Below are 19,566 nucleotides of genomic sequence, written 5' to 3'. Positions count from 1 at the left end.
CTACTTTCTTTCTATTTTATACTCCTTAGTGGAATTCTGGAAATCACTTCCTCAAAAAACTGTTGAGATCGGACGTCAATTGAAAATGTAAATACTGAGATTGTTGTCATGTTAGAGTACAAAAGCAAGGTCAGTGAATTAAGTTAAGATATAGATAAACCAAGATTTAACTGAATGGTGTCACAGGCTCAAGGGGCTGAATGACCTATTCTTGTTCCCATGGTCCAAACATTTGTATAGTAGATGTATCTTCAGGACATCCCAAAGGGCACTGCAACCAAGGAATTACCTTTGTAGTGTAGTTACAGTTGTTTTGTGTGCCAAATGGTACCTCATGTTTGTTCAACAAAATCCTCGAAACAGTTATTGAACAAATGACAGTTAATCTGTTATTTCTGATGCCTGCTTGTAGGGGATGAATGTTGGTCAGGACACTGGAGGGCTCAGTGCTCCTCATCAAACCATGGGATCGTCTATGCCTTCCTTAGCAGACAAAAAAGGACCTAGAAAAATGGGCATCTCCAACAGTGTAGCACTGCCCCGGTACTGCACCAAAGTGGCAGCCTGGATTATTAGTTCATATTCTGGAGTGGGGTTGAAACAACCTTCATAATACAGAGTTAAGAGTGTTACCAACTATCGCTTCTCGGGATTTTGGCTAAGGTGAGAGTGAAGTCAGGTGCAATGCCTGGATCTTGTATATCTGTCTTGTGGGGACCATGAATTGGATTCAATTTGCATTGGTTTTTGGAGCAGGCATGGAGCTGGATTAGGGGTTTGGCCCTGTCCACACTCTGAGCTCTAGCTTTGTAACTCTGATAAAGTAATAACAAATGAGTGTTACCAACTGAGTCAAGCTGACACACAGCTAGAGGAGAACTTGTACATGAAGCCTTTTGTTATTAATACTCCACAGTGTTGTTGCAACTCCATTGTTCATGAACACAATCAGTGTTAAGCAGCGTTCCAATAGAAGCATGTTCATCTCAACAATTCCCTGTTCACTATTAATATTGTATATAGAATTATATTGTTCTTGAGCCATCTTCTATTTAGAAAGAAAACCTGCAGAAATGCATTTCAGCCACAAAAGAATGGAAGTTATATTAGACAAAGTGCCCTTACTGAATAAACGTTAACTGAGATTGAACAAAAGGTTTTTTTTTGAAGAGGAATAGGTCTGAACAGGAATTCAGCTCTGCAGAAAAGACTGAGGAATGGAACCCAGTATGAAGAGGAGAGTTGTACTTTATTAGGTTTCTCTTAAGTGCAGTACATTGCACTGATCCAAAGCCACTCTATTGTTGTCAAACTAAAAAAGAATATTGATAGGGAATTAAAGGAAAATTTTAAGCTATTATTCCCTTTGCCATCTTTTGCCCATCCATGAATACAGTGCCTCATGCATTTTCATACTGTAAGTCGTTCAGTCTTGAGTAGGCCTTCATCGATAAGTCCGACTAGCCATCTTAATTAAAGCTCTAAGAGAGAGCCCAGTCGCTGCCCATCACCATTTGAGACCCGCTCTCCTTAATAAACTCACAAGCCCTCCCTGGAGTACACTAATAAAAGAGAGTTTGAAGCAACAACAGCAGATCTTGAGGTTCTGGTTCCCTGGCCTCAGGTGGTAAAGATGACTTCGAGTAAGCTCTCCAAAAATATGCTAGACGAAAGCGTGTCTGTTGTGCTTGTTCTTGTCATTAAAAATAGACATGAATACACATTAGAACAACTCCCCTGTTCCCACCCACCACCCTCCAACCAGGATCTCTTTAATTATAGTGAATCCTCGAGGCAAAGCTCTTCCGCAACAGTATGGAGGAACCATAATATGGGGTGGAGGGGTGGGTTTGTTGATTAAATTTAATATGCACAGTCATGACAAGGTTCTTATGCATGAAATTACTGAGCATCCAATATCTGTTACCATTGATAAAACCCTGTACATTCAGTTAATTTGAACTTTGCTCAGAAGTAGTCAAGGTGGTCATCTCACAAAATCAGGATCAAGAGCCCCAGAATTTGCGGCCTATAAGCAATTGGACTGAGTGAAGCCTATCATTCAGTGTCCTCTGTAATCTCCTGTGCAGCAATGATACTGCTAAAGCATTAGCACACTTGAAAGCCCTAAAAGCATGAGGAACAATAGCAACAGAGTTAGCTGAATGGTACAGGAGTAAATAATGCAACGGTAACAATCCCTCCAGTTTCATTTAACAATCCGTTTCCTCCTACATCAAGACACAAGACAAGAGTAATGTGACTCTTCAACTACATTGCTTTGTTTTGTCCAATTGTACAATCCAGTTTAAGGTATCAAAAGATAAATTCCACAATGTCATTTATGAATGAGACTCTCTACGAGGGAGAGATCAGTTCTGGCATACAATGAGATATGATGAATAAGACTCTACGAGAGAGGGAGATCAGTTCTGGTATACGATGAGATATGATGAACAAGATTCTCTATGAGGAAGACACGAGTTCTGGTGTATGATGGTGTCGCCGAACAATTCTGACAAACCCAAATTTCATTCTATTCTGAACAAATTGATGGAGGTTTCAAATGTAGTTTTTGGAGGTCAGTGAAAGTTGAGACAGGCTTTATAAGTTTCCAAGAGTGCAGCTGACTCCAGTTCTACTTTAACTTGAATTGTACTGGTTTAGTGATTCATCCACCTCGTTATAGCTTTATGTCCTTTTATGAAGACAAAAAGATAAGATATTGGGCAGTATTTCAACCCCCCCCCCCCCCCCCCCCCACACACACACACACAACCCACCCTAGTGGTGTTTTCAGGCAGCTGAGGTGGGTTTTCATTGGCGACTGGAGGGATCTTCCGGTCCTGTTGATGTCTACGGCATTTTGCATGGCTTGCCTGTCCGGCCGCTGGGGCTCCCACTACAGTGATGGTGTGTTGGGGTTGGGGGGAGGGGGGGGGGGGGGGGGGGGGGCCGTCAGCGGGACCGGAAGATCCCACCGGGGGAAGGGCTGAAAACTGCCCCCCATTGTTTAAGCAACAGGAAAAATAAAGGACTGATGCATCAGAATGACCCATCATGATCTGTGTTCCTCTAACCCTGGTCTCTTGCGTTTCACAAATGATCATCACCCCACCACTGCAAATAAACCTAAGATCTGCAATTTCTCCCCTAAATCGTTTGCCCCTCCCCCCCCCCCAACCCCCTCCTCCGCACTCTCTTCCTTTAGATATTTCTTCAAACCCACCTCTTTCACCTGTCTGAGATGTTTTGCAATATTAAAAGCGCAGGATAAATAGAGCTGCTGTTGTCATATGCATTCTGAAATATAGTGAAGGGGTACAGTGCAACGTCATCTAACATTAACTGAGCAACTCTAGAGTTTTACTGAGATAGCACAGACTGCAAGATTCAGGAAAAGCTGCAACCAACATTTTTGGACCATTTCGTATAGTATTTTAATTTGACCAGTGATTTATTGTCTGCATTTCATTTCATGGACAACTCAAGCTGCAAGACCAGCATTCAGTTTCACACTAATCTGAAAGGTTCTCAATTCAAAATCACAGAGGTTATCAACCCCACCAGCCTTTACTTCTATGTTCTGGCTGAATGTCAATCATTAGTGTCAAACCAGGGCTTCAGTGTTTTGATGTGCCAAATCCAGGCCATTTTTTTTTTTTTTTTTAATTTAGATTAGCCAATTATTTTTTCTAATTAAGGGGTAATTTAGCGTGGCCAATCCACCTACTCTGCACATTTTTGGGTTGTGGGGGCGAAACCCACGCAGACACGGGGAGAATGTGCAAACTCCACACGGACAGTGACCCAGAGCCGGGATCGAACCTGGGACCTCAGCGCCGTGAGGCGGTTGTGCTAACCACTAGGCCACCGTGCTGCCCCTAGGCCATTTTTTATTGTTCTTACCATTGCTCATACTTTCGTGGAATCACATTGATGAGATGTAAAAGCGCATGTTGTCTGCTTATTACAAATTTTGCAAAATGAATATTAAAACCATTGCAAAGAAAAATTCACTTGAGTTTGATTAAGTGTTTGATTAAGACATAAGCTGTCTCGTGTAATTTGAGTTTCAGTTTTCTTCCACAACTTATACCTCTCTTTGACGTCTTTTTGCACATCTTCATTCAAATAAAATGTTGAAAACGTTAGGACAGTTTACAATTTGTAAAGGATGTTGCTGATGATACTCATTCTTCAGGTATTAGTCGCCAGTCAGCCCGTCATAATTATGCTCCTGTCTGCTTTGTTTTGACAACTTAAAAAGGAACGGGTGAGAAGGATAGAATTAAAAGAATACAAGCAGGCCATTCAGCCCCTCAAGCTTGAGTCACCATTCAATTAGATTCCTGTCATCAGTACTTTCAATGCATCTGAATTTTGAGAACCTATTGGGGGCAAGGATGGAGGCAGATGAGGCCCTAAATTACCAGCATTGGTGTGCAGGTTTCCCGACATCTTTCCCTGCGCGACCATTTTTGCATAGGCAGGTTCAGATCCACAGTGGCTCTCCACCATGTGGGTAGCTGATTAAACTCAATCAGAGCCTGGTTAACTGCAACTAAAGGAGGCAACCGATTGACCATCCAGCAACAAGAGCCTGCCTGCTGCCATTAACGGAACAGAGGATCTGTCTCCAATGCCAATTAAGGTGACGCCTCCATTAAATCCTCAAAGACTGACTGTTTTCCTCCCAGTTTGGAACACAGAAACAATCCCAAAAATCATCATCCATGGTCCTTATGGCACTTACCTTTTTTAAAATAAATTTAGAGTACCCAATTATTTTTTTCTCCAATTAAGCAGCAATTTAGTGTGGCCAATCCACCTAATCTATTCAACTTTGGGCTGTGGGGGTGAAACCCATACAGACATGGGGAGAATGTGTAAACTCCACACGAACAGTGACCCAGTCCTGGGATTCGAACCAGGGTCCTCTGTGCCACAGTTCTAGTGCTAACCACTATGCCACATGCCGCCCCTTACAGCACCAATTACCTAACCAAATTCTATTGATCTCAGTCTTGTAAACTCCAGTTGTGTCCCAGCGTGGACAGCCTTTGGGGAGAAGATGAGACTTCCTTTGTGCAAAAGGTATCTTCCTGATTTCAGTCACAAATAGCTTGGCTCCAATTTTAAGATTATGCCCTCTGGTCGGGGTTTCCACCAACAGACAAGAGAGCTAATCTGTATCTACCCCACTAAATTTCTTGTTAGAATTTGAAACATCTCAATTGGATCACCATTTGATCTTCTAAACTCAAGACGTGTACACGTAAAGTACAATCAAGGCTCAAAGAATAGAATAATCTACTAGTTGCAAAACAATCTATCAGATTATTCATAGCTCAACTAAACACTATGATGGGCAGCACGGTGGCGCAGTGGTTAGCATTTCTGCCTCACAGCACCAAAGTTCCAGGTTCAATCCCGGCTCTGGGTCATTGTCCGTGTGGAGTTTGCACATTCTCCCCGTGTTTGCGTGGGTGTGGCCCCCAGAGCCCAAAAGATGTGCAGGCCAGGTGAATTGGCCACACGGTAGCATTGTGGATAGCACAATCGCTTCACAGCTCCAGGGTCCCAGGATCGATTCCGGCTTGGGTCACTGTCTGTGCGGAGTCTGCACATCCTCCCCGTGTGTGCGTGGGTTTCCTCCGGGTGCTCCGGTTTCCTCCCACAGTCCAAAAGATGTGCAGGTTAGGTGGATTGGCCATGATAAATTGCCCTTAGTGTCCAAAATTGCCCTTAGTGTTGGGTGGGGTTACTGGGTTATGGGGATAGGGTGGAGGTGTTAACCTTGGGTAGGGTGCTCTTTCCAGGAGCCGGTGCAGACTCGATGGGCCGAATGGCCTCCTTCTGCACTGTAAATTCTATGTAATCTAAATTGCCCCTTAATTGGAAGAAATGAATTGGGTACACTAAATTTATAAAAGAAAAACTAAAACACAATGATGGGAGAGGTAGTGCATCATAGGAATGATCAATGAATGAATGCTCCTTCTCCAGCCCTGCCTTTCCCTTTGATTTGTTTTGTGCTGATCCATTCTCAAGGTGGTGGGCATGCAACAGTGAAAAGAAGTGCTCCAGAGTCTGTACAAAAGTACCCATATACATCTTCAGTGCAAGCTTCTTGCAAAATATTAAAAGCAGAATTTATTATAATACATTAGCCGTCTTGTCACTTTAATAATGATTCTATGCGGGCTGCACGAGACTTAGCAAACCAGTTTAAAGCATCCACTTGGAACCATAGAACCCCAACAGTGCAGAAGGAGGCCATTTGGCCCACCTACTCTGCATTGACCCTTTGAAACAGCATCCTATCAAGCCACCTCACCTAACCTTTTGGGCACTAAGGAGAAATTTAGCACAGCCAATCCACCTGACCTGCACATCTTTGAACTCTGGGAGGAAACCAGAGCACCCGGAGGAAACCCATGCAGACAACATGCAAACGCCACACAGTCACCCAAGGTCAGAATCAAACCCGGGTCACTGTCCATGTGGCGCTGGCACATTCTCCCCGTGTCTGCGTGGATCTCACCCCCACAACCCAAAAAGATGTGCAGGGTAAGTGGCTTGGCCATGCTAAATTGCCCCTTAATTGGAAAAAAATAATTGAGGACTCTAAAATTATTTATAAAAGTATTAAGAATAATTCCGTCCATTGGATCCATTGAGCGTCTTCTCTTTTTAATCCTAAATTAGTCAGTTCTGTCAGCCCGACAGTGTATAATTGAAGAGGTGTGGTGGTGAATAAAGAGGGAAATGAGCTCCAACCGGTGGAAAAATGAGTTCAGAGCTCTTACTCTTTCCCAAACTACCAGGATGCACAGCACCCATGGGTGTTTGGTACCTACTTTGCCACTTTGACTCACGGTCTATGCATTAGCTTTCAACTTATTAATTCTTCCCGAAACGCAAATGAAGGAAAAGAGCCAAGATGTACCACTTCAGTGTGATTTAACTATGCCTTAATTAAATTTTCATCACAACCTGCCATTCGATTTAATGGCCTTTGAAGAAACAAAAGAACAATGACTGGGGGGATAAAGGATTTTCTGCTATATACATCAATGTAAGCTTTGCTCGCTCTCACTTGAGAAGCTTGCTGCCTTTTGTTTGTACATTTAACAGCAAAGATAATGTGCAGATTCTGTATCTATTCTAATGTATAACTGCAGCCTTCACTAATGCAGCCTCAAGAGCATGCTCGCTCCGCACTACAGACGCAATATCATTCAGCGTTTGCATGTTCTTCTCAATGTGGAGTGACACGCTGAAAACATTAACAGTTATTTGTGTAATCATTTGTGGCAAACTCGCACAAAACACAAATACACTGTGAAGGGCATTTAACAATCAATTCACTGAGGAGTGAGAGAGAAACAAAAAAAAGAGCAGAATAAAATCTCCAACACTGTAATAACACAACAGAATGTGTAACAAATATGCAAAATACAAGGCCTGGAAAACATGAGATACAATGGAGCTGAGGAGCGATTTTATCAGTATTATGAGGTGGTAATTTTACCACAGAGCTGCTCAACCCATTAGTGAGATTAGGACCAACTGCCTAGCTCAAAGCTGCTGAAATAAAAACTACATATACCCAGGCTCTTTTAAAACACCACACAACCCATTCTCACATTCTGGATGGATCTGTGCTGTCATTCCTAGGTGCTGTATTTAGACCGAGGTTCACTGATGCTCTGTTTAATTTGCTCTCTCCAGTCCTAGATGCTTCTTCGACTATATGTTCCTCCAATTCTGGCCTCTTGGTGTGTCCTCCTTTCATTTTTGCCCCCACCACTGGGGGCTGTGCCTCCTTCTTCTGCACAGGCTCTAAGTACCTGGAATTGCCCCACTAAAGATCTCCACCTCTCTCTCACCTTTTAAGACATTCCTCAAAACCTGCTCCTTTAACCAAGCTTTTTGGTCACTTGCCTGAATGTTTCCTTCTTTAGTCTGGTCTTTTTTTAAAAATTTGTTTCAATAAGTTTAGAGTACCCAATTATTTTTTTCCAATTAAGGGGCAAATTAGCGTGGCCAATCCACCTACCCTGCATATGTTTGGGTTGTGGGGGTGAGACCCACGCAGAGATGGGGAGAATGTGTAAACTCCACAGGGTCAGTGACCCAGGGTCCAAATTGAACCCGGGTCCTCAGCACCGTGAGGCAACAGTGCTAACCATTGCGCCACCATAGAACATAGAACAGTACAGCACAGAACAGGCCCTTCGGCCCTCGATGTTGTGCCGAGCAATGATCATCCCACTTAAACCCACATACCCCTAACCCAACAATCCCCCCATTAACCTTTACACTACGGGCAATTTAGCATGGCCAATCCACCTAACCCGCACATTTTTGGACTGTGGGAGGAAACCGGAGCACCCGGAGGAAACCCACGCACACACGGGGAGGACGTGCAGACTCCACACAGACAGTGACCCAGCCGGGAATCGAACCTGGGACCCTGGAGCTGTGAAGCATTGATGCTAACCACCATGCTACCGCATGCCGCCCTTTAACTTTCATTTTATAGAACTGACTAGGGTTTCTTCACTGAGATCAGCTCAATGAGAGCTTAATATTAGAATTAGAAAGAGAGAACTTGCATTTTTCTTCAGTGCCTTTCACAACCTCAGGACTTTCTCAAAACACTTTACGGTCAATGATGTATCGCTGCTTTAATGTAGGATAGCTCTTGTGCTAAAAACTGTTTCTCGATATTCTTTCATCCTCCCTGGAAGGGCCACATTGTGAGATTGCAGAGTCACCAATTGGGATACTATAGTAAAGCGCAGCATCCCTGGGCTCAGGAAGGGGAAAATTCAGCCCCATCGGTCCAGGGATGAGGGACTTCAGTTATGTAGAGAGCATTTCACCTTAGGCTGTTTAGCTCACTGGGCTAATCGCTGGCTTTGAAAGCAGACCAAGGCAAGCCAGCAGCACAGTTCGATTCCCGTAACAGCCTCCCCGAACAGGCGCCGGAATGTGGCGACTAGGGGCTTTTCACAGTAACTTCATTTGAAGGGGCTTTTCACAGTAACTTCATTCGAAGCCTACTCGTGACAATAAGCGATTTACATTTCATAGAGAAGAGAAGATGAAGGACGGATATAAAGGAAGCATTCAAAAATGCTGAGGTGTTTTGAAATAGCAAATAGGTTGAAGCTATTTCCAAAAGCAGGAAAGTCAGTAATCAAATGAGACAGCCTTAACCCAAGAGGCAACATCAGAACAAAGAACAAAGAAAAGTACAGCACAGGAACAGGCCCTTCGGCCCTCCAAGCCTGCGCAGACCATGCTGCCCGTCTAAACTAAAATCTCCTGCATTTCCAGGGTCCAGATCCCTCTATTCACATCCTATTCATGTATTTAAACATGTGGAAACATTTGTTTTGTACAGTGAGTTGTGATCTGAAAGAATGGTGAAAGCAGATTCAGTTGGTAACTTTCAAAACTGGAATTTACTTTTTATTAAATAAATTTAAAGTACCCAATTCATTTTTATTTCCAACTAAAGGGCAATTTAGCATGACCAATCTACCTACCTTGCACATAGAACATAGAACATAGAACAGTACAGCACAGAACAGGCCCTTCGGCCCTCGATGTTGTGCCGAGCCATGATCACCCTACTCAAACCCACGTATCCACCCTATACCTGTAACCTAACAACTCCCCACCCCTTAACCTTACTTTTTAGGACACTATGGGCAATTTAGCATGGCCAATCCACCTAACCCGCACATCTTTGGACTGTGGGAGGAAACCGGAGCACCCGGAGGAAACCCACGCACACACAGGGAGGATGTGCAGACTCCACACAGACAGTGACCCAGCCGGGAACCGAACCTGGGACCCTGGAGCTGTGAAGCATTTATGCTAACCACCATGCTACCATGCTGCCCCCTTCGTGTTGTGGGGGTAAGACCCATGTAGACATGGGGAGAGTGTAAAAACTCCACCTGGACAGTGACCCGGGGCCGTGTTCGAACTCTGGTCCTCGGCACCGTGTGGCAGCAGTGCTAACCACTGTGTCACCGTGCCACCCTTAAACTGGAAGCAACTTAAAGGGGAAATTGCAGTGTTATACGTTAGGGGCAGGACAGTGGTACTAATTAAGCTAGCTCACTCAAAGCTATCAGAGGCGCAGACACAATGGCTGAAATGAAGTTATGGCTATCATTCTAAGATTCTTGGGGGCCCTAAAAGAATTTGCAGACATTGGGTGATCAGGGCTTGATAAGTGGTGTACAAACATAAGACCATGAGATGCAGGAGCAGAAGTAGGCCATTTGGCCCATCGAGTCTGCTCTGCTATTCAATGAGATCATGCCTAATCCAATATAATCCTCAACTCCACTTTCCCGTCTTACCCCCATAACCCTTGGTTCCCCTACTGATGAGACTCTGTCAAATGGTGCCAAGCTTCACTGACATACAGGAAGAATTACCACCCAAGTGGGATAAGCTGTCATGGAGCTGATTTCAAGAATTAAAAAACCCTTGTTGGTTCTTTAAAATAGAAGTTAAGAACAGTTTTTATGTAACTTTAATGGTCTCATGTTCTCCATTATTTGTTTGATGGCTTTAAAAAAAATAAAGCAGAGACTTCATTTTGCAATAACTGAAAAACCATTCAGCATAAGAACCTGCACAGATTGGATAGAAGAACAAAAAGATTGAAGATAGCCTAAACTGCCCAGTGGAGACTGATGGGATTAGGTCAAATGTGGGTTGTACTCCCTCCCATTTTTACCCTCCACTTCTGATTTTAGACAACCGGCACAGACAGACAGGGCTGAATGGCCTCCTTCTGTGCTATAACCATTTTATGGTTCCATTGTCTTGGATCAAGTGGGCTTTGACCTGATACCACCAGTTTCTGGTTGGGTGTTTAATTTGAATTAGCTACCAAAGTAATAAACAGGTTGGAGCTGGCATGGTTAACTCGCTCAATAACCTGTCAGTGACAATAATTATCGCACATTGCGCACTTTCCATCTGCATAATCAGAGCAATAAATATGCTAATCCATTTACCCAGTATGCCCAAGTCAGACCAGATAACTTTCAACTGCTCCAACCTTTGCAACAGGCTTCAAGTTTAATCATTGTAAATTGGCGTTCAACCCGTGAAAGTCAGCTTCAGGAATCAGCTTAGATACATTTTGCACAAATCAATGCATCAACGTCTGCTTTCAAAGCATAGTCCAGTACTCTTGACTGAATTCAACTTTTGGTTGAGTTCTGTGGAGTTCGTTTGACCAGTTTTCAAATACAGGCAAATCAGAGTTCCCAAAGTTGATTCCAATTGTTAGAGACTCACATGTTAATAAGTTCACTTCTCAGAGACTGTTTGACAAAACCCAGGATTAGCAGTTGCATTTGCAGATGCTATGTGATCTTTCTCTTGATACCTTATGAACTAATAACAGTCCACTGCCGCGAGTTAATAAGCTTATTCCCTGGTTATGTTCCAGCTCCTTCCAAAAGCAGCTAATAGCACTCCGCTGCCCCACAACAACCCTTGAAACAAGACACATAGTCCCTTTTTGCTTACCCTCAGGTTCGCTCTTGATGAGCTCCTCCATTTTCTTCTGTTTCAGTGTGTCCACAACATCAGCCAGGCTGCCTTTGCGCCTCTCCGGGGTGCCCAGCGCTGTGCCAGACCCTGACTCACTGCTCTGTCGAGCCCCTTCTTCAGTCTTCAGAGGTGAGGTAGATGAGTTGTGTGTAGAGAATAGGGAGGCTGCTTTATTGCCATCATGATCCTAGTTGAAATATTAGGCATGGGGGAGAAAACAGAAATATTTGTATTATTTTCGGGAAACATGCTCCGGATGTCTGTCGCCAGAGTTAGTTTCACTGGTACTTTAGTCAATAATCTTCCTTTGTTAATTGTTGTTAATCCGTACCTAATCCCGTGCCATTATCACTTCTTTGCCATTAAAAGTCAAATTACTCTGTGGGCTGATCAATACCCACCAAGCAATGTTGAGAGAAATACAAGTTGTTCAGCGAATCAAATTAAAATCACAGCAAACTAGATCTTTTACTTTCCACTGTCCTGGATGGTGCTGCTCCAACACAACACCATGCAGGACAAAGCAGTTTACTTGATCAACAGGCCGGTCCCACTGCTTCCAACATTAATGCAGTGTGGCTGTGGTATGTGCTATCTATAGAATCCCTACAGTGCACAAAGAGGCCATTTGGCTCACAAGACTCACCACAGAAAGTCACCAAGGCTTCTTTGGTAGCTACCCCCGAAAGTTATGCTCTGCACCACCTGGAAAGACAAAGGGAGCTGGTGCATACGTTCCCCAAGTCACGTATCATCCCAACTTGGATACATACTACTGTTCATTCATTAGTGCCCGGCCAGAATCCTAGAACTCCTTGCCTAGCACCTTCTCAAGGGCAAATAAAGATGGGCAATAAATACACGCCATGCAGAAATGCTCACATCTCAAAAATAAATATAAAAATAATAAAAGGACTGTAGCACTGAAAGGGGGCATATACGCCCACTTACATGCGTCATCTTAAATACCTCGATGTACAAACAGGAATAGTGCAGGTGGAACAGTCCTCTCCAAGTACTCAGTTATTTTTTAGGATACAATTGAAAACATATTACAGTCAAGTATTCTTTTGCCACAGGTACTTTTGCCAGCTCCTTGGCACAATCAGGTCAAACAAGGCACCCAAAATGCTAGGATACCGATCACCCCCCCCCCCCCCCCCCCCCCCCCCCCCCCCGGCCCGTGGCACTCCCAGCAGAGTGAGGTGACTTCAATGGGAATCCCATTGACAGCGGGGGAGCAGAGAATCCCACCGGCAGCGGACGGCGCGCTGCCTCCCGCCACCGGGAAACATCTAGCTGGGAGGCTGGAGAATCCAGTCCGAGTTGTTGAGAATAATTGAGGGGAAGTTAGTTGAGCACGTGAGGGAGAGAGGATGAGAACAATATGATGGTAGTTCTCGATAAAGATGGATGTGAGGAGGTTTAGGTGGAGAATAAAGACCTGAGCAGATCTACTCGGCTGAATGTTCTGTTTCTGTGCCGGACGTCCTATACAATTGTCTGTAACCTGCCAAATGGTTGGCTGGCAACGGGGTTGCGCCTTGGTCATTTACCTTTGGGGTACAGGACGTGGTTCATTTCCAGCCTGGAGTAAATCTGATCGGTGTCTCCATTACCCTCCATTGGAGGAGGAGTTTTTGTTCCAATTGGATATGAGTCCATTGTACACAAGTATCTTAACTCTGCATTAATTGGCATTAAATTAGTGACCTGACTGAATGATCTCTGATTTAGAGTTCAGCAACTCACAATCAAACAGCTTAAATTAGGGAATTAGTGCCAGAGTCAGGAAGATTCAAGCCTCCAGTGAAAGAAATGCCACCTGAAATAAAGAAATATGTCAGGTCGAATCAAATGTGGCTGGTATGAGATCCCGGGTAAGAGCCTCGAGGGCCTTGTTGAGATGCATATTTTTTTCCTTTTTCCACTTGAGGGTTTTTTTAAAAAAGAGACTGGAAACTCCATTTCTGAGACTAAGGGCTGGATTTTCAGATTGTGAGGCTATGTCCGCAGGATCCATCTGGTCTTACAACCAAAAAGTCACCGGCGCCCCCACCCCGATCCTCCGCCCGGTGGGGGAGCTATTGGCTTTACATGTGGATACGGCCACAGAATGGCTGGGTCCATGGCCGCGCAGGCGCACGGCAGCGACCTGCAGCAGCCGCGCCGTACAGCATGGCACCGGCCATGCCCAGACCCGGCCTGCCAAACAATGCGTCCTCTACCCCCCACCCCCCCTCCCGTCACCCCCTGACCTCCCCCAACCAGCCCCCCAGCCCCGCCAAAGCCAGCGGAACGACTCCCCCACCGACTATGGCGGTGCTGGACATAGTCTGCAGTCGCCACGTGAGGTCCCCGAAAGTTGTGAGGACACATGTCCCACACTGTCGGGAACTTGGCCCATCGGAGGCGGAGAATTGCGGAGGCCCTGAAGAATCCCGGTTTGAGCCCGCTCATGATATGCAAATGGTGTCCACTGTACATGCGGAGTGAAACGCATTGACACAGTTATTGAGGTAACGGAGAATTGCGATTTGGCATCAAATCGGCGCCTGCCGTGATTTTGGCATTGGAAGCTATTCTCCGCCCAATCGCATTTCCCGATTTAGGTGCTGGCTAACGGAGAATCCCGCCCAATTTTCCTCCTGTGTCAGTCTTGGCATTGTTTCTTCTTTTATAAATTTTGATTCATTTTTTCAAATTAAGGGGCAATTTAGCGTGGCCAATCCATCTACCTTGGACACCTTTGGGTTGTGGGGGCGAAACCCACGCAAGCACGGGGAGAATGTGTAAACTCCACATGGACAGTGACTCAGAGTCGGGATTGAACCTCGGACCTTCGCGCTGTGAGGCAGCAATGCTTTTTTTAAATTTAGAGTACCCAATTCATTTTTTCCAATTAAGGCGTGTTCAATCCACCTACGCCGCACAGCTTTGGGTTGTGGGGGCGAAACCCATTCAAACACGGGGAGAATGTGCAAACCCCACACGGACAGTGACCCAGAGGCAGGATCGAACCTGGGACCTCGGCACCGTGAGGCTGCAGTGCTAACCCACTGCGCCACCGTGCTGCCGTGAGGCAGCAATGCTAAGCACTGCGCTGCCGTGCTGCGCTTAGTCCCGGCACTCTTTTTTTTTCATAAATTTAGAGTACCCAATTATTTTTCCCAATTAAGGGACAATTTAGCGTGGCCAATCCATCTACCCTGCACATCTTTGGGTTGTGCGGGTGAAACCCACGGAGACACAGGGAGAATGTGCAAACTCCACATGGACCATGACCCAGGGCCGGGATTCGAACCCGGGTCCTCAGCGCTGTAGGCAGCAATGCTAACAACTGTGCCATCGTGCTGCCCTCAGTCCTGGCACTCTTGCCTCGAAATCACAAGTTTCTGAGTTCAAGTTAAACTTGAGCACAGGAATTAAGGCTGACATTGCAGTCCCATACTGAGGGAGAACTGCACTTCCGGAGGTACTGCCTTTGGGCTAGATGTTAAATCGAGCCCCATCTGGCTGCTTGGATGGATGTAAATCACCCCGTGGTCAGTAGCACAGTGGTTAGCACTGTTGCTTCACAGCGCCAGGGACACGGGTTCGATTCCCGGCTTGGGTCACTGTCTGTGCGGAGTCTGCACGTTCTCCCCGCGTCTGCGTGGGTTTCCTCCGGGTGCTCTGGTTTCTCCCACAAGTCCCGAAAGACGTGCTGTTAGATGAATTGGACATTCTGAATTCTCCCTCAGTGTACCCGAACAGGCGCCAGAGTGTGGCGACTAGGGGATTTTCACAGTAACCTCATTGCAGTGTTAATGTAAGCCTACTTGTGACAATAATAAAGATTATTATTATTTCCATCAATCAAAATATCAAAAATGTTGGCCGTTATCACATTGCAGCTTGTCGGATCTTGCTGAGTGAAAATTAGTTTCTTACATTACAACAGTGACTACCCTCAAAATATACTGGCTATAAAGCGCTTTGTTGGTCATGAAAAGTGCGATATAAATCCAAATCTTTCTTTTTCTGGCAGCGCCTGGTAACAACAACTTACAGTGAACCTTTCTGGCTTGTGCCAGCTTGGTTCGAATTCCCTGCCCAATTGCCCATGCCAGTAGCTGAGCTGCAAGTCCAGTTCTGAGTGCTTGTGTGACATTGTCAGATGTCCGCAATTTTCAGTGAGGAAGGCTGCGGTCGCATTTTTTAGAAGGAGAAGGTGGTTGAACCCTTCACAAACTGCCAGTGCCCAGTCCAGCCTGGGTGACCTGAGGCGGTGGGGTGGGATGGGAGTGGATTATCCAAAGCTCCAGCATCCTACCACTGTTCCATCAAAAGACAAGGAACTGTGTGGTCCCTTTAAAGCGAAAAATCGTTCAAATCCTAAAGCCCGCTATAAATTATAAAAGGGAATATTTGCGTTGCATTAATGTTTTATAGCCTATCCAATAAAAAAGGCAATTCCTAGCAAATCCTCAGGAACACAAAGAAAAAAAAAAGCGTAACTATCAAAACACATTATTTTTAATAGCCTACATAATAAAGCTGTTCCATTTAGTAATTAGGTGCCAAAAAGTGACTTGGAGGCTAAAAGGGGATTAGGCCCTTTACTAATTTCATATTATGGCTATAAATGTGAATTGCCTTATCCCAGGTCTTTCAAGAATAACTTATTTGTCTGCATTTCTTTATAATTATACTAAATTTCCTATTCTGTTTCTATTTCTTCTGCGTTCCAATTAATTTCCACTTACTCTGTCCTGAATAGCCTCCTGCAACTAGTCTAATGCAACAGACGTCCCTGAATATATTTGCTTTTATCTTTTTTTGTTTAATGTATGAGTTTAATATGTAATGGAAATTGTTGCTTCTTTCTCCTGTGCTACATTTGTATGAAAGGGAGAATATGTATAGATCCAAAGAGAATTTTTTTATGTCTCTTGTTACACATTTGAAACAAGTGACCTCTAAGTCTGACTGAGTGATTTTTTTTTGTTCTTGTTTAGGAGGGTAGGTGAGGGGGTTATAAGACTGCCCTGCCCTCCCCCCGATCTCACTCCTCTGCACTCTCTCTCTCTCCACCTCCCCCCTCCGCCCCCGCCGCAAGACTGGTCTGCAATGTTCAGCGTGAGCTCATCGCACTGAATTGAATGGCAGACTAAACTCCTCGGCACACAGCGAGAAGCTCAGGCAGGTAGTTATAATGAAGATGAAAGAGGCCGCTGTTCATATAGCTGGTGGCATTCAACGTTAATTTAATTAATGAAGAAAAGATCTGTAAGTAGTGTCAAATTGTTAAAATGATGGGCCTAATTTCCAGAAGTGCTTCAAGAGAGAAATCTCACAGCGAGCGCATCTCCCATTTTCAGCGCAAATCCTGCCGAGAAAAGGTTGCAAGGATGCTATTTTCTGGCTTTCTTGTGCCAGAATAGCAACGAATAAGGATTGTGGGGCAGGGGTGGGCGCAGGCTGGTGGAAAAGGGGAGAAATCCAAGGCAGATGCCTCTTTTGCCAAGTCTTAAAGCAGGGTGACTATCTGGCCCTCTTTCTCGGATTGGGGCGGGGATGTTGCGCAACTGAAAGTCAATGCTTGCCTATGGCAGTCATGTTCAATCCACTTTTCTTTAGGTGTTGCACTAACTCCATGGATAGGTGCCAGCAAAAAAGTCAAGACACAGGCTGGCATCAAAATCCTCTCTCGAAAATGACATAGCTGGAATTCCCCGGCCGTTGGGATTCTCTGTTCCATCTGCAGTGCACCCCCGTCCGCAGGTTCCCCAAGGTCGTGAGGTGGCTTCAATGGGAAATCCCATTGACAAGCGGCAGGAATAAAGATTTCCACCACGAGCAAACGGTGCACCGCCAGGAAATACACGGTTGGATGACCGGAGAATCCAGCCCCAGATGACCTCCTGAGGTCCGTCAACAGCGTGGATGGACAGAGGATGTTTCCCCTTGTGGGAGAATCTATAACTGGAGGCCACTGCTTAAAAATAACGGGTCGCCCATCTAAAACGGAAATTAGGTGAATTTCTTTCTCTTAGAAGGTTGTGCGTCTTTGGCACTCTCTTCCTGAAAACGCTGTGGAAGCAGAAACTTTGAATATTTTTAAAGCAGAGGTGGATAGATTCTGAGTGAGCAAGGTGGGGGGGGGGGGGGGGTGATAGGTTATCGGGGGTAGGTGGGATGCAGATTTGAGATTACTATCAGATCAGCCATGATCGTACTGAAGGCCGGTGCAGTCACGAGGGGCTGAGTGGCCTACTCCTGCGCTTGTTTGTTTGTTTGTCTCTCTTTCAATACTGCAGTTGCCTTCCAATTGCCTTGTGACAGGTCAAAGCTGGGGAAGGTTTAATATCATTACTTATGGAGGTGACTTCCTCATCCTAACCCTGTGACAAACCCCAAATACAAGCCGAATTTTAAACCTGACTCAAACCCTGGGTCTTGTGGCACAGTGGCTAGGATCCTTGCCTTTGAGCCAGAAGCTCCGAGTTTGAATCCCACCGAGGACTTGATGGCCAAGGAAGGTGCATTCATAACACGTTCAGGAGTGCAGATAGCTTGGGTCACATTGAGATCCAAAAAGACGAGGTGTTGGGTGTCTTGAAAAATATTAAGGTAGTTAAGACCCCAGAGCCTGATGGGATCAACCCCAGATTACAGAAGGAGGCAAGAGAGGATATTGCTGAGGCCTTGACAGAAATCTTTGGATCCTCACTATCTTCAGGTGATGTCCCGGAGGACTGGAGAATAGCCAATGTTGTTGCTTTCTTTAAGAAGGGTAGCAAGGATAATCCAGGGAACTACAGGCTGGTGAGCTTTATGTCAGTGGTAGAGAAATTATTAGATCAAGACAGGATCTACTCCCATTTGGAAGCAAGTGGACAAGTGGACATATTAGCGAGAGGCAGCACAGTTTTGAGAAGGGGAGGTTGTGTCTCATTAACTTGATAGAGTTTTTTGAGGAGGTCACAAAAATGATTGATGCAGGTAGGGCAGTGGATGTTGTCTATATGGACTTCAGTAAGGCCTTTAGCAAGGTCCCTCATGGCAGACTGGTACAAAAGGTGACATCACATGGGATCAGGGGTGAGCTGGCAAGATGGATACAGAACTGGCTAGGTCATAGAAGGCAGAGAGTAGCAATGGAAGGGTGCTTTTCTGATTGGAGGGCTGTGACTAGTGGTGTTACGCAGGGATCAGTGCTGGGACCTTTGCTGTTCATAGTATATATAAATGATTTGAAGGAAATTGTAACTGGTCTGATTAGTAAGTTTGCAGACGACACAAAGGTTGGTGGAATTGCGGATAGCGATGAGGACTGTCAGAGGATACAGCAGGATTTAGATCATCTGGAGACTTGGGCGGAGAGATGGCAGATGGAGTTTAATCTGGACAAATGTGAGGTAATGCATTTTGGAAGGTCTAATACAGGTAGGGAATATACAGTGAATGGTAGAACCCTCGAGTGTTTTTTAAATACATTTTGAGTACCCAATTATTTTGTCCAATTATGGGTCAATTTGCACATCTTTGGGTTGTGGGAGCGAAACCCACGCAGACATGGGAAGAATGTGCAAACTCCACACAGACAGTGACCCAGGGCCGGGATTCGAACCTGGGTCCTCAGTGCCGTAGACAACCCTCAAGATTATTATTTTTTTTTAGAAATTTAGATTACCCAATTATTTTTTCCAATTAAGGGGCAATTTAGTATGGCCAATCCACCTACTCTGCACATTTTTGGGTTGTGGGGGCGAAACCCACGCAGACACGGGGAGAATGTGCAAACTCCTCACGGACAGTGACCCAGAGCCGGGATCGAACCTGGGACCTCAGCGCTGTGAGGCGGTTGTGCTAACCACTAGGCCACCGTGCTGCCCAACCCTCAAGATTATTGACAGTCAGAGAGATCTCTGCGTACAAGTCCACAGGTCACTGAAAGGGGCAACACAGGTGGAGGAGGTA

General features: G+C 45.2%; 1 protein-coding gene across 9 annotated transcripts in view; it reads right to left on the bottom strand.

The window, feature by feature from the left end:
- Positions 1–19,566, bottom strand: part of sox5 (SRY-box transcription factor 5) — a 471,378-nt gene that overhangs the window by 307,018 nt on the left and 144,794 nt on the right. For all 9 annotated transcript variants that reach the window (XM_038811022.1, XM_038811020.1, XM_038811021.1 and 6 more), the window contains one exon: positions 11,578–11,788. In XM_038811022.1, the coding sequence (XP_038666950.1) occupies positions 11,578–11,788 (211 nt within the window). The remainder of the gene's footprint in view (positions 1–11,577; positions 11,789–19,566) is intronic.

The sequence above is a fragment of the Scyliorhinus canicula genome, chromosome 11 (assembly GCF_902713615.1).
Source record: "Scyliorhinus canicula chromosome 11, sScyCan1.1, whole genome shotgun sequence".
NCBI classification, from domain to species: Eukaryota; Metazoa; Chordata; class Chondrichthyes; order Carcharhiniformes; family Scyliorhinidae; genus Scyliorhinus; species Scyliorhinus canicula.
Note: the sequence above shows the minus strand (reverse complement) of the source record. Positions and strands in the feature narration are given on the sequence as shown.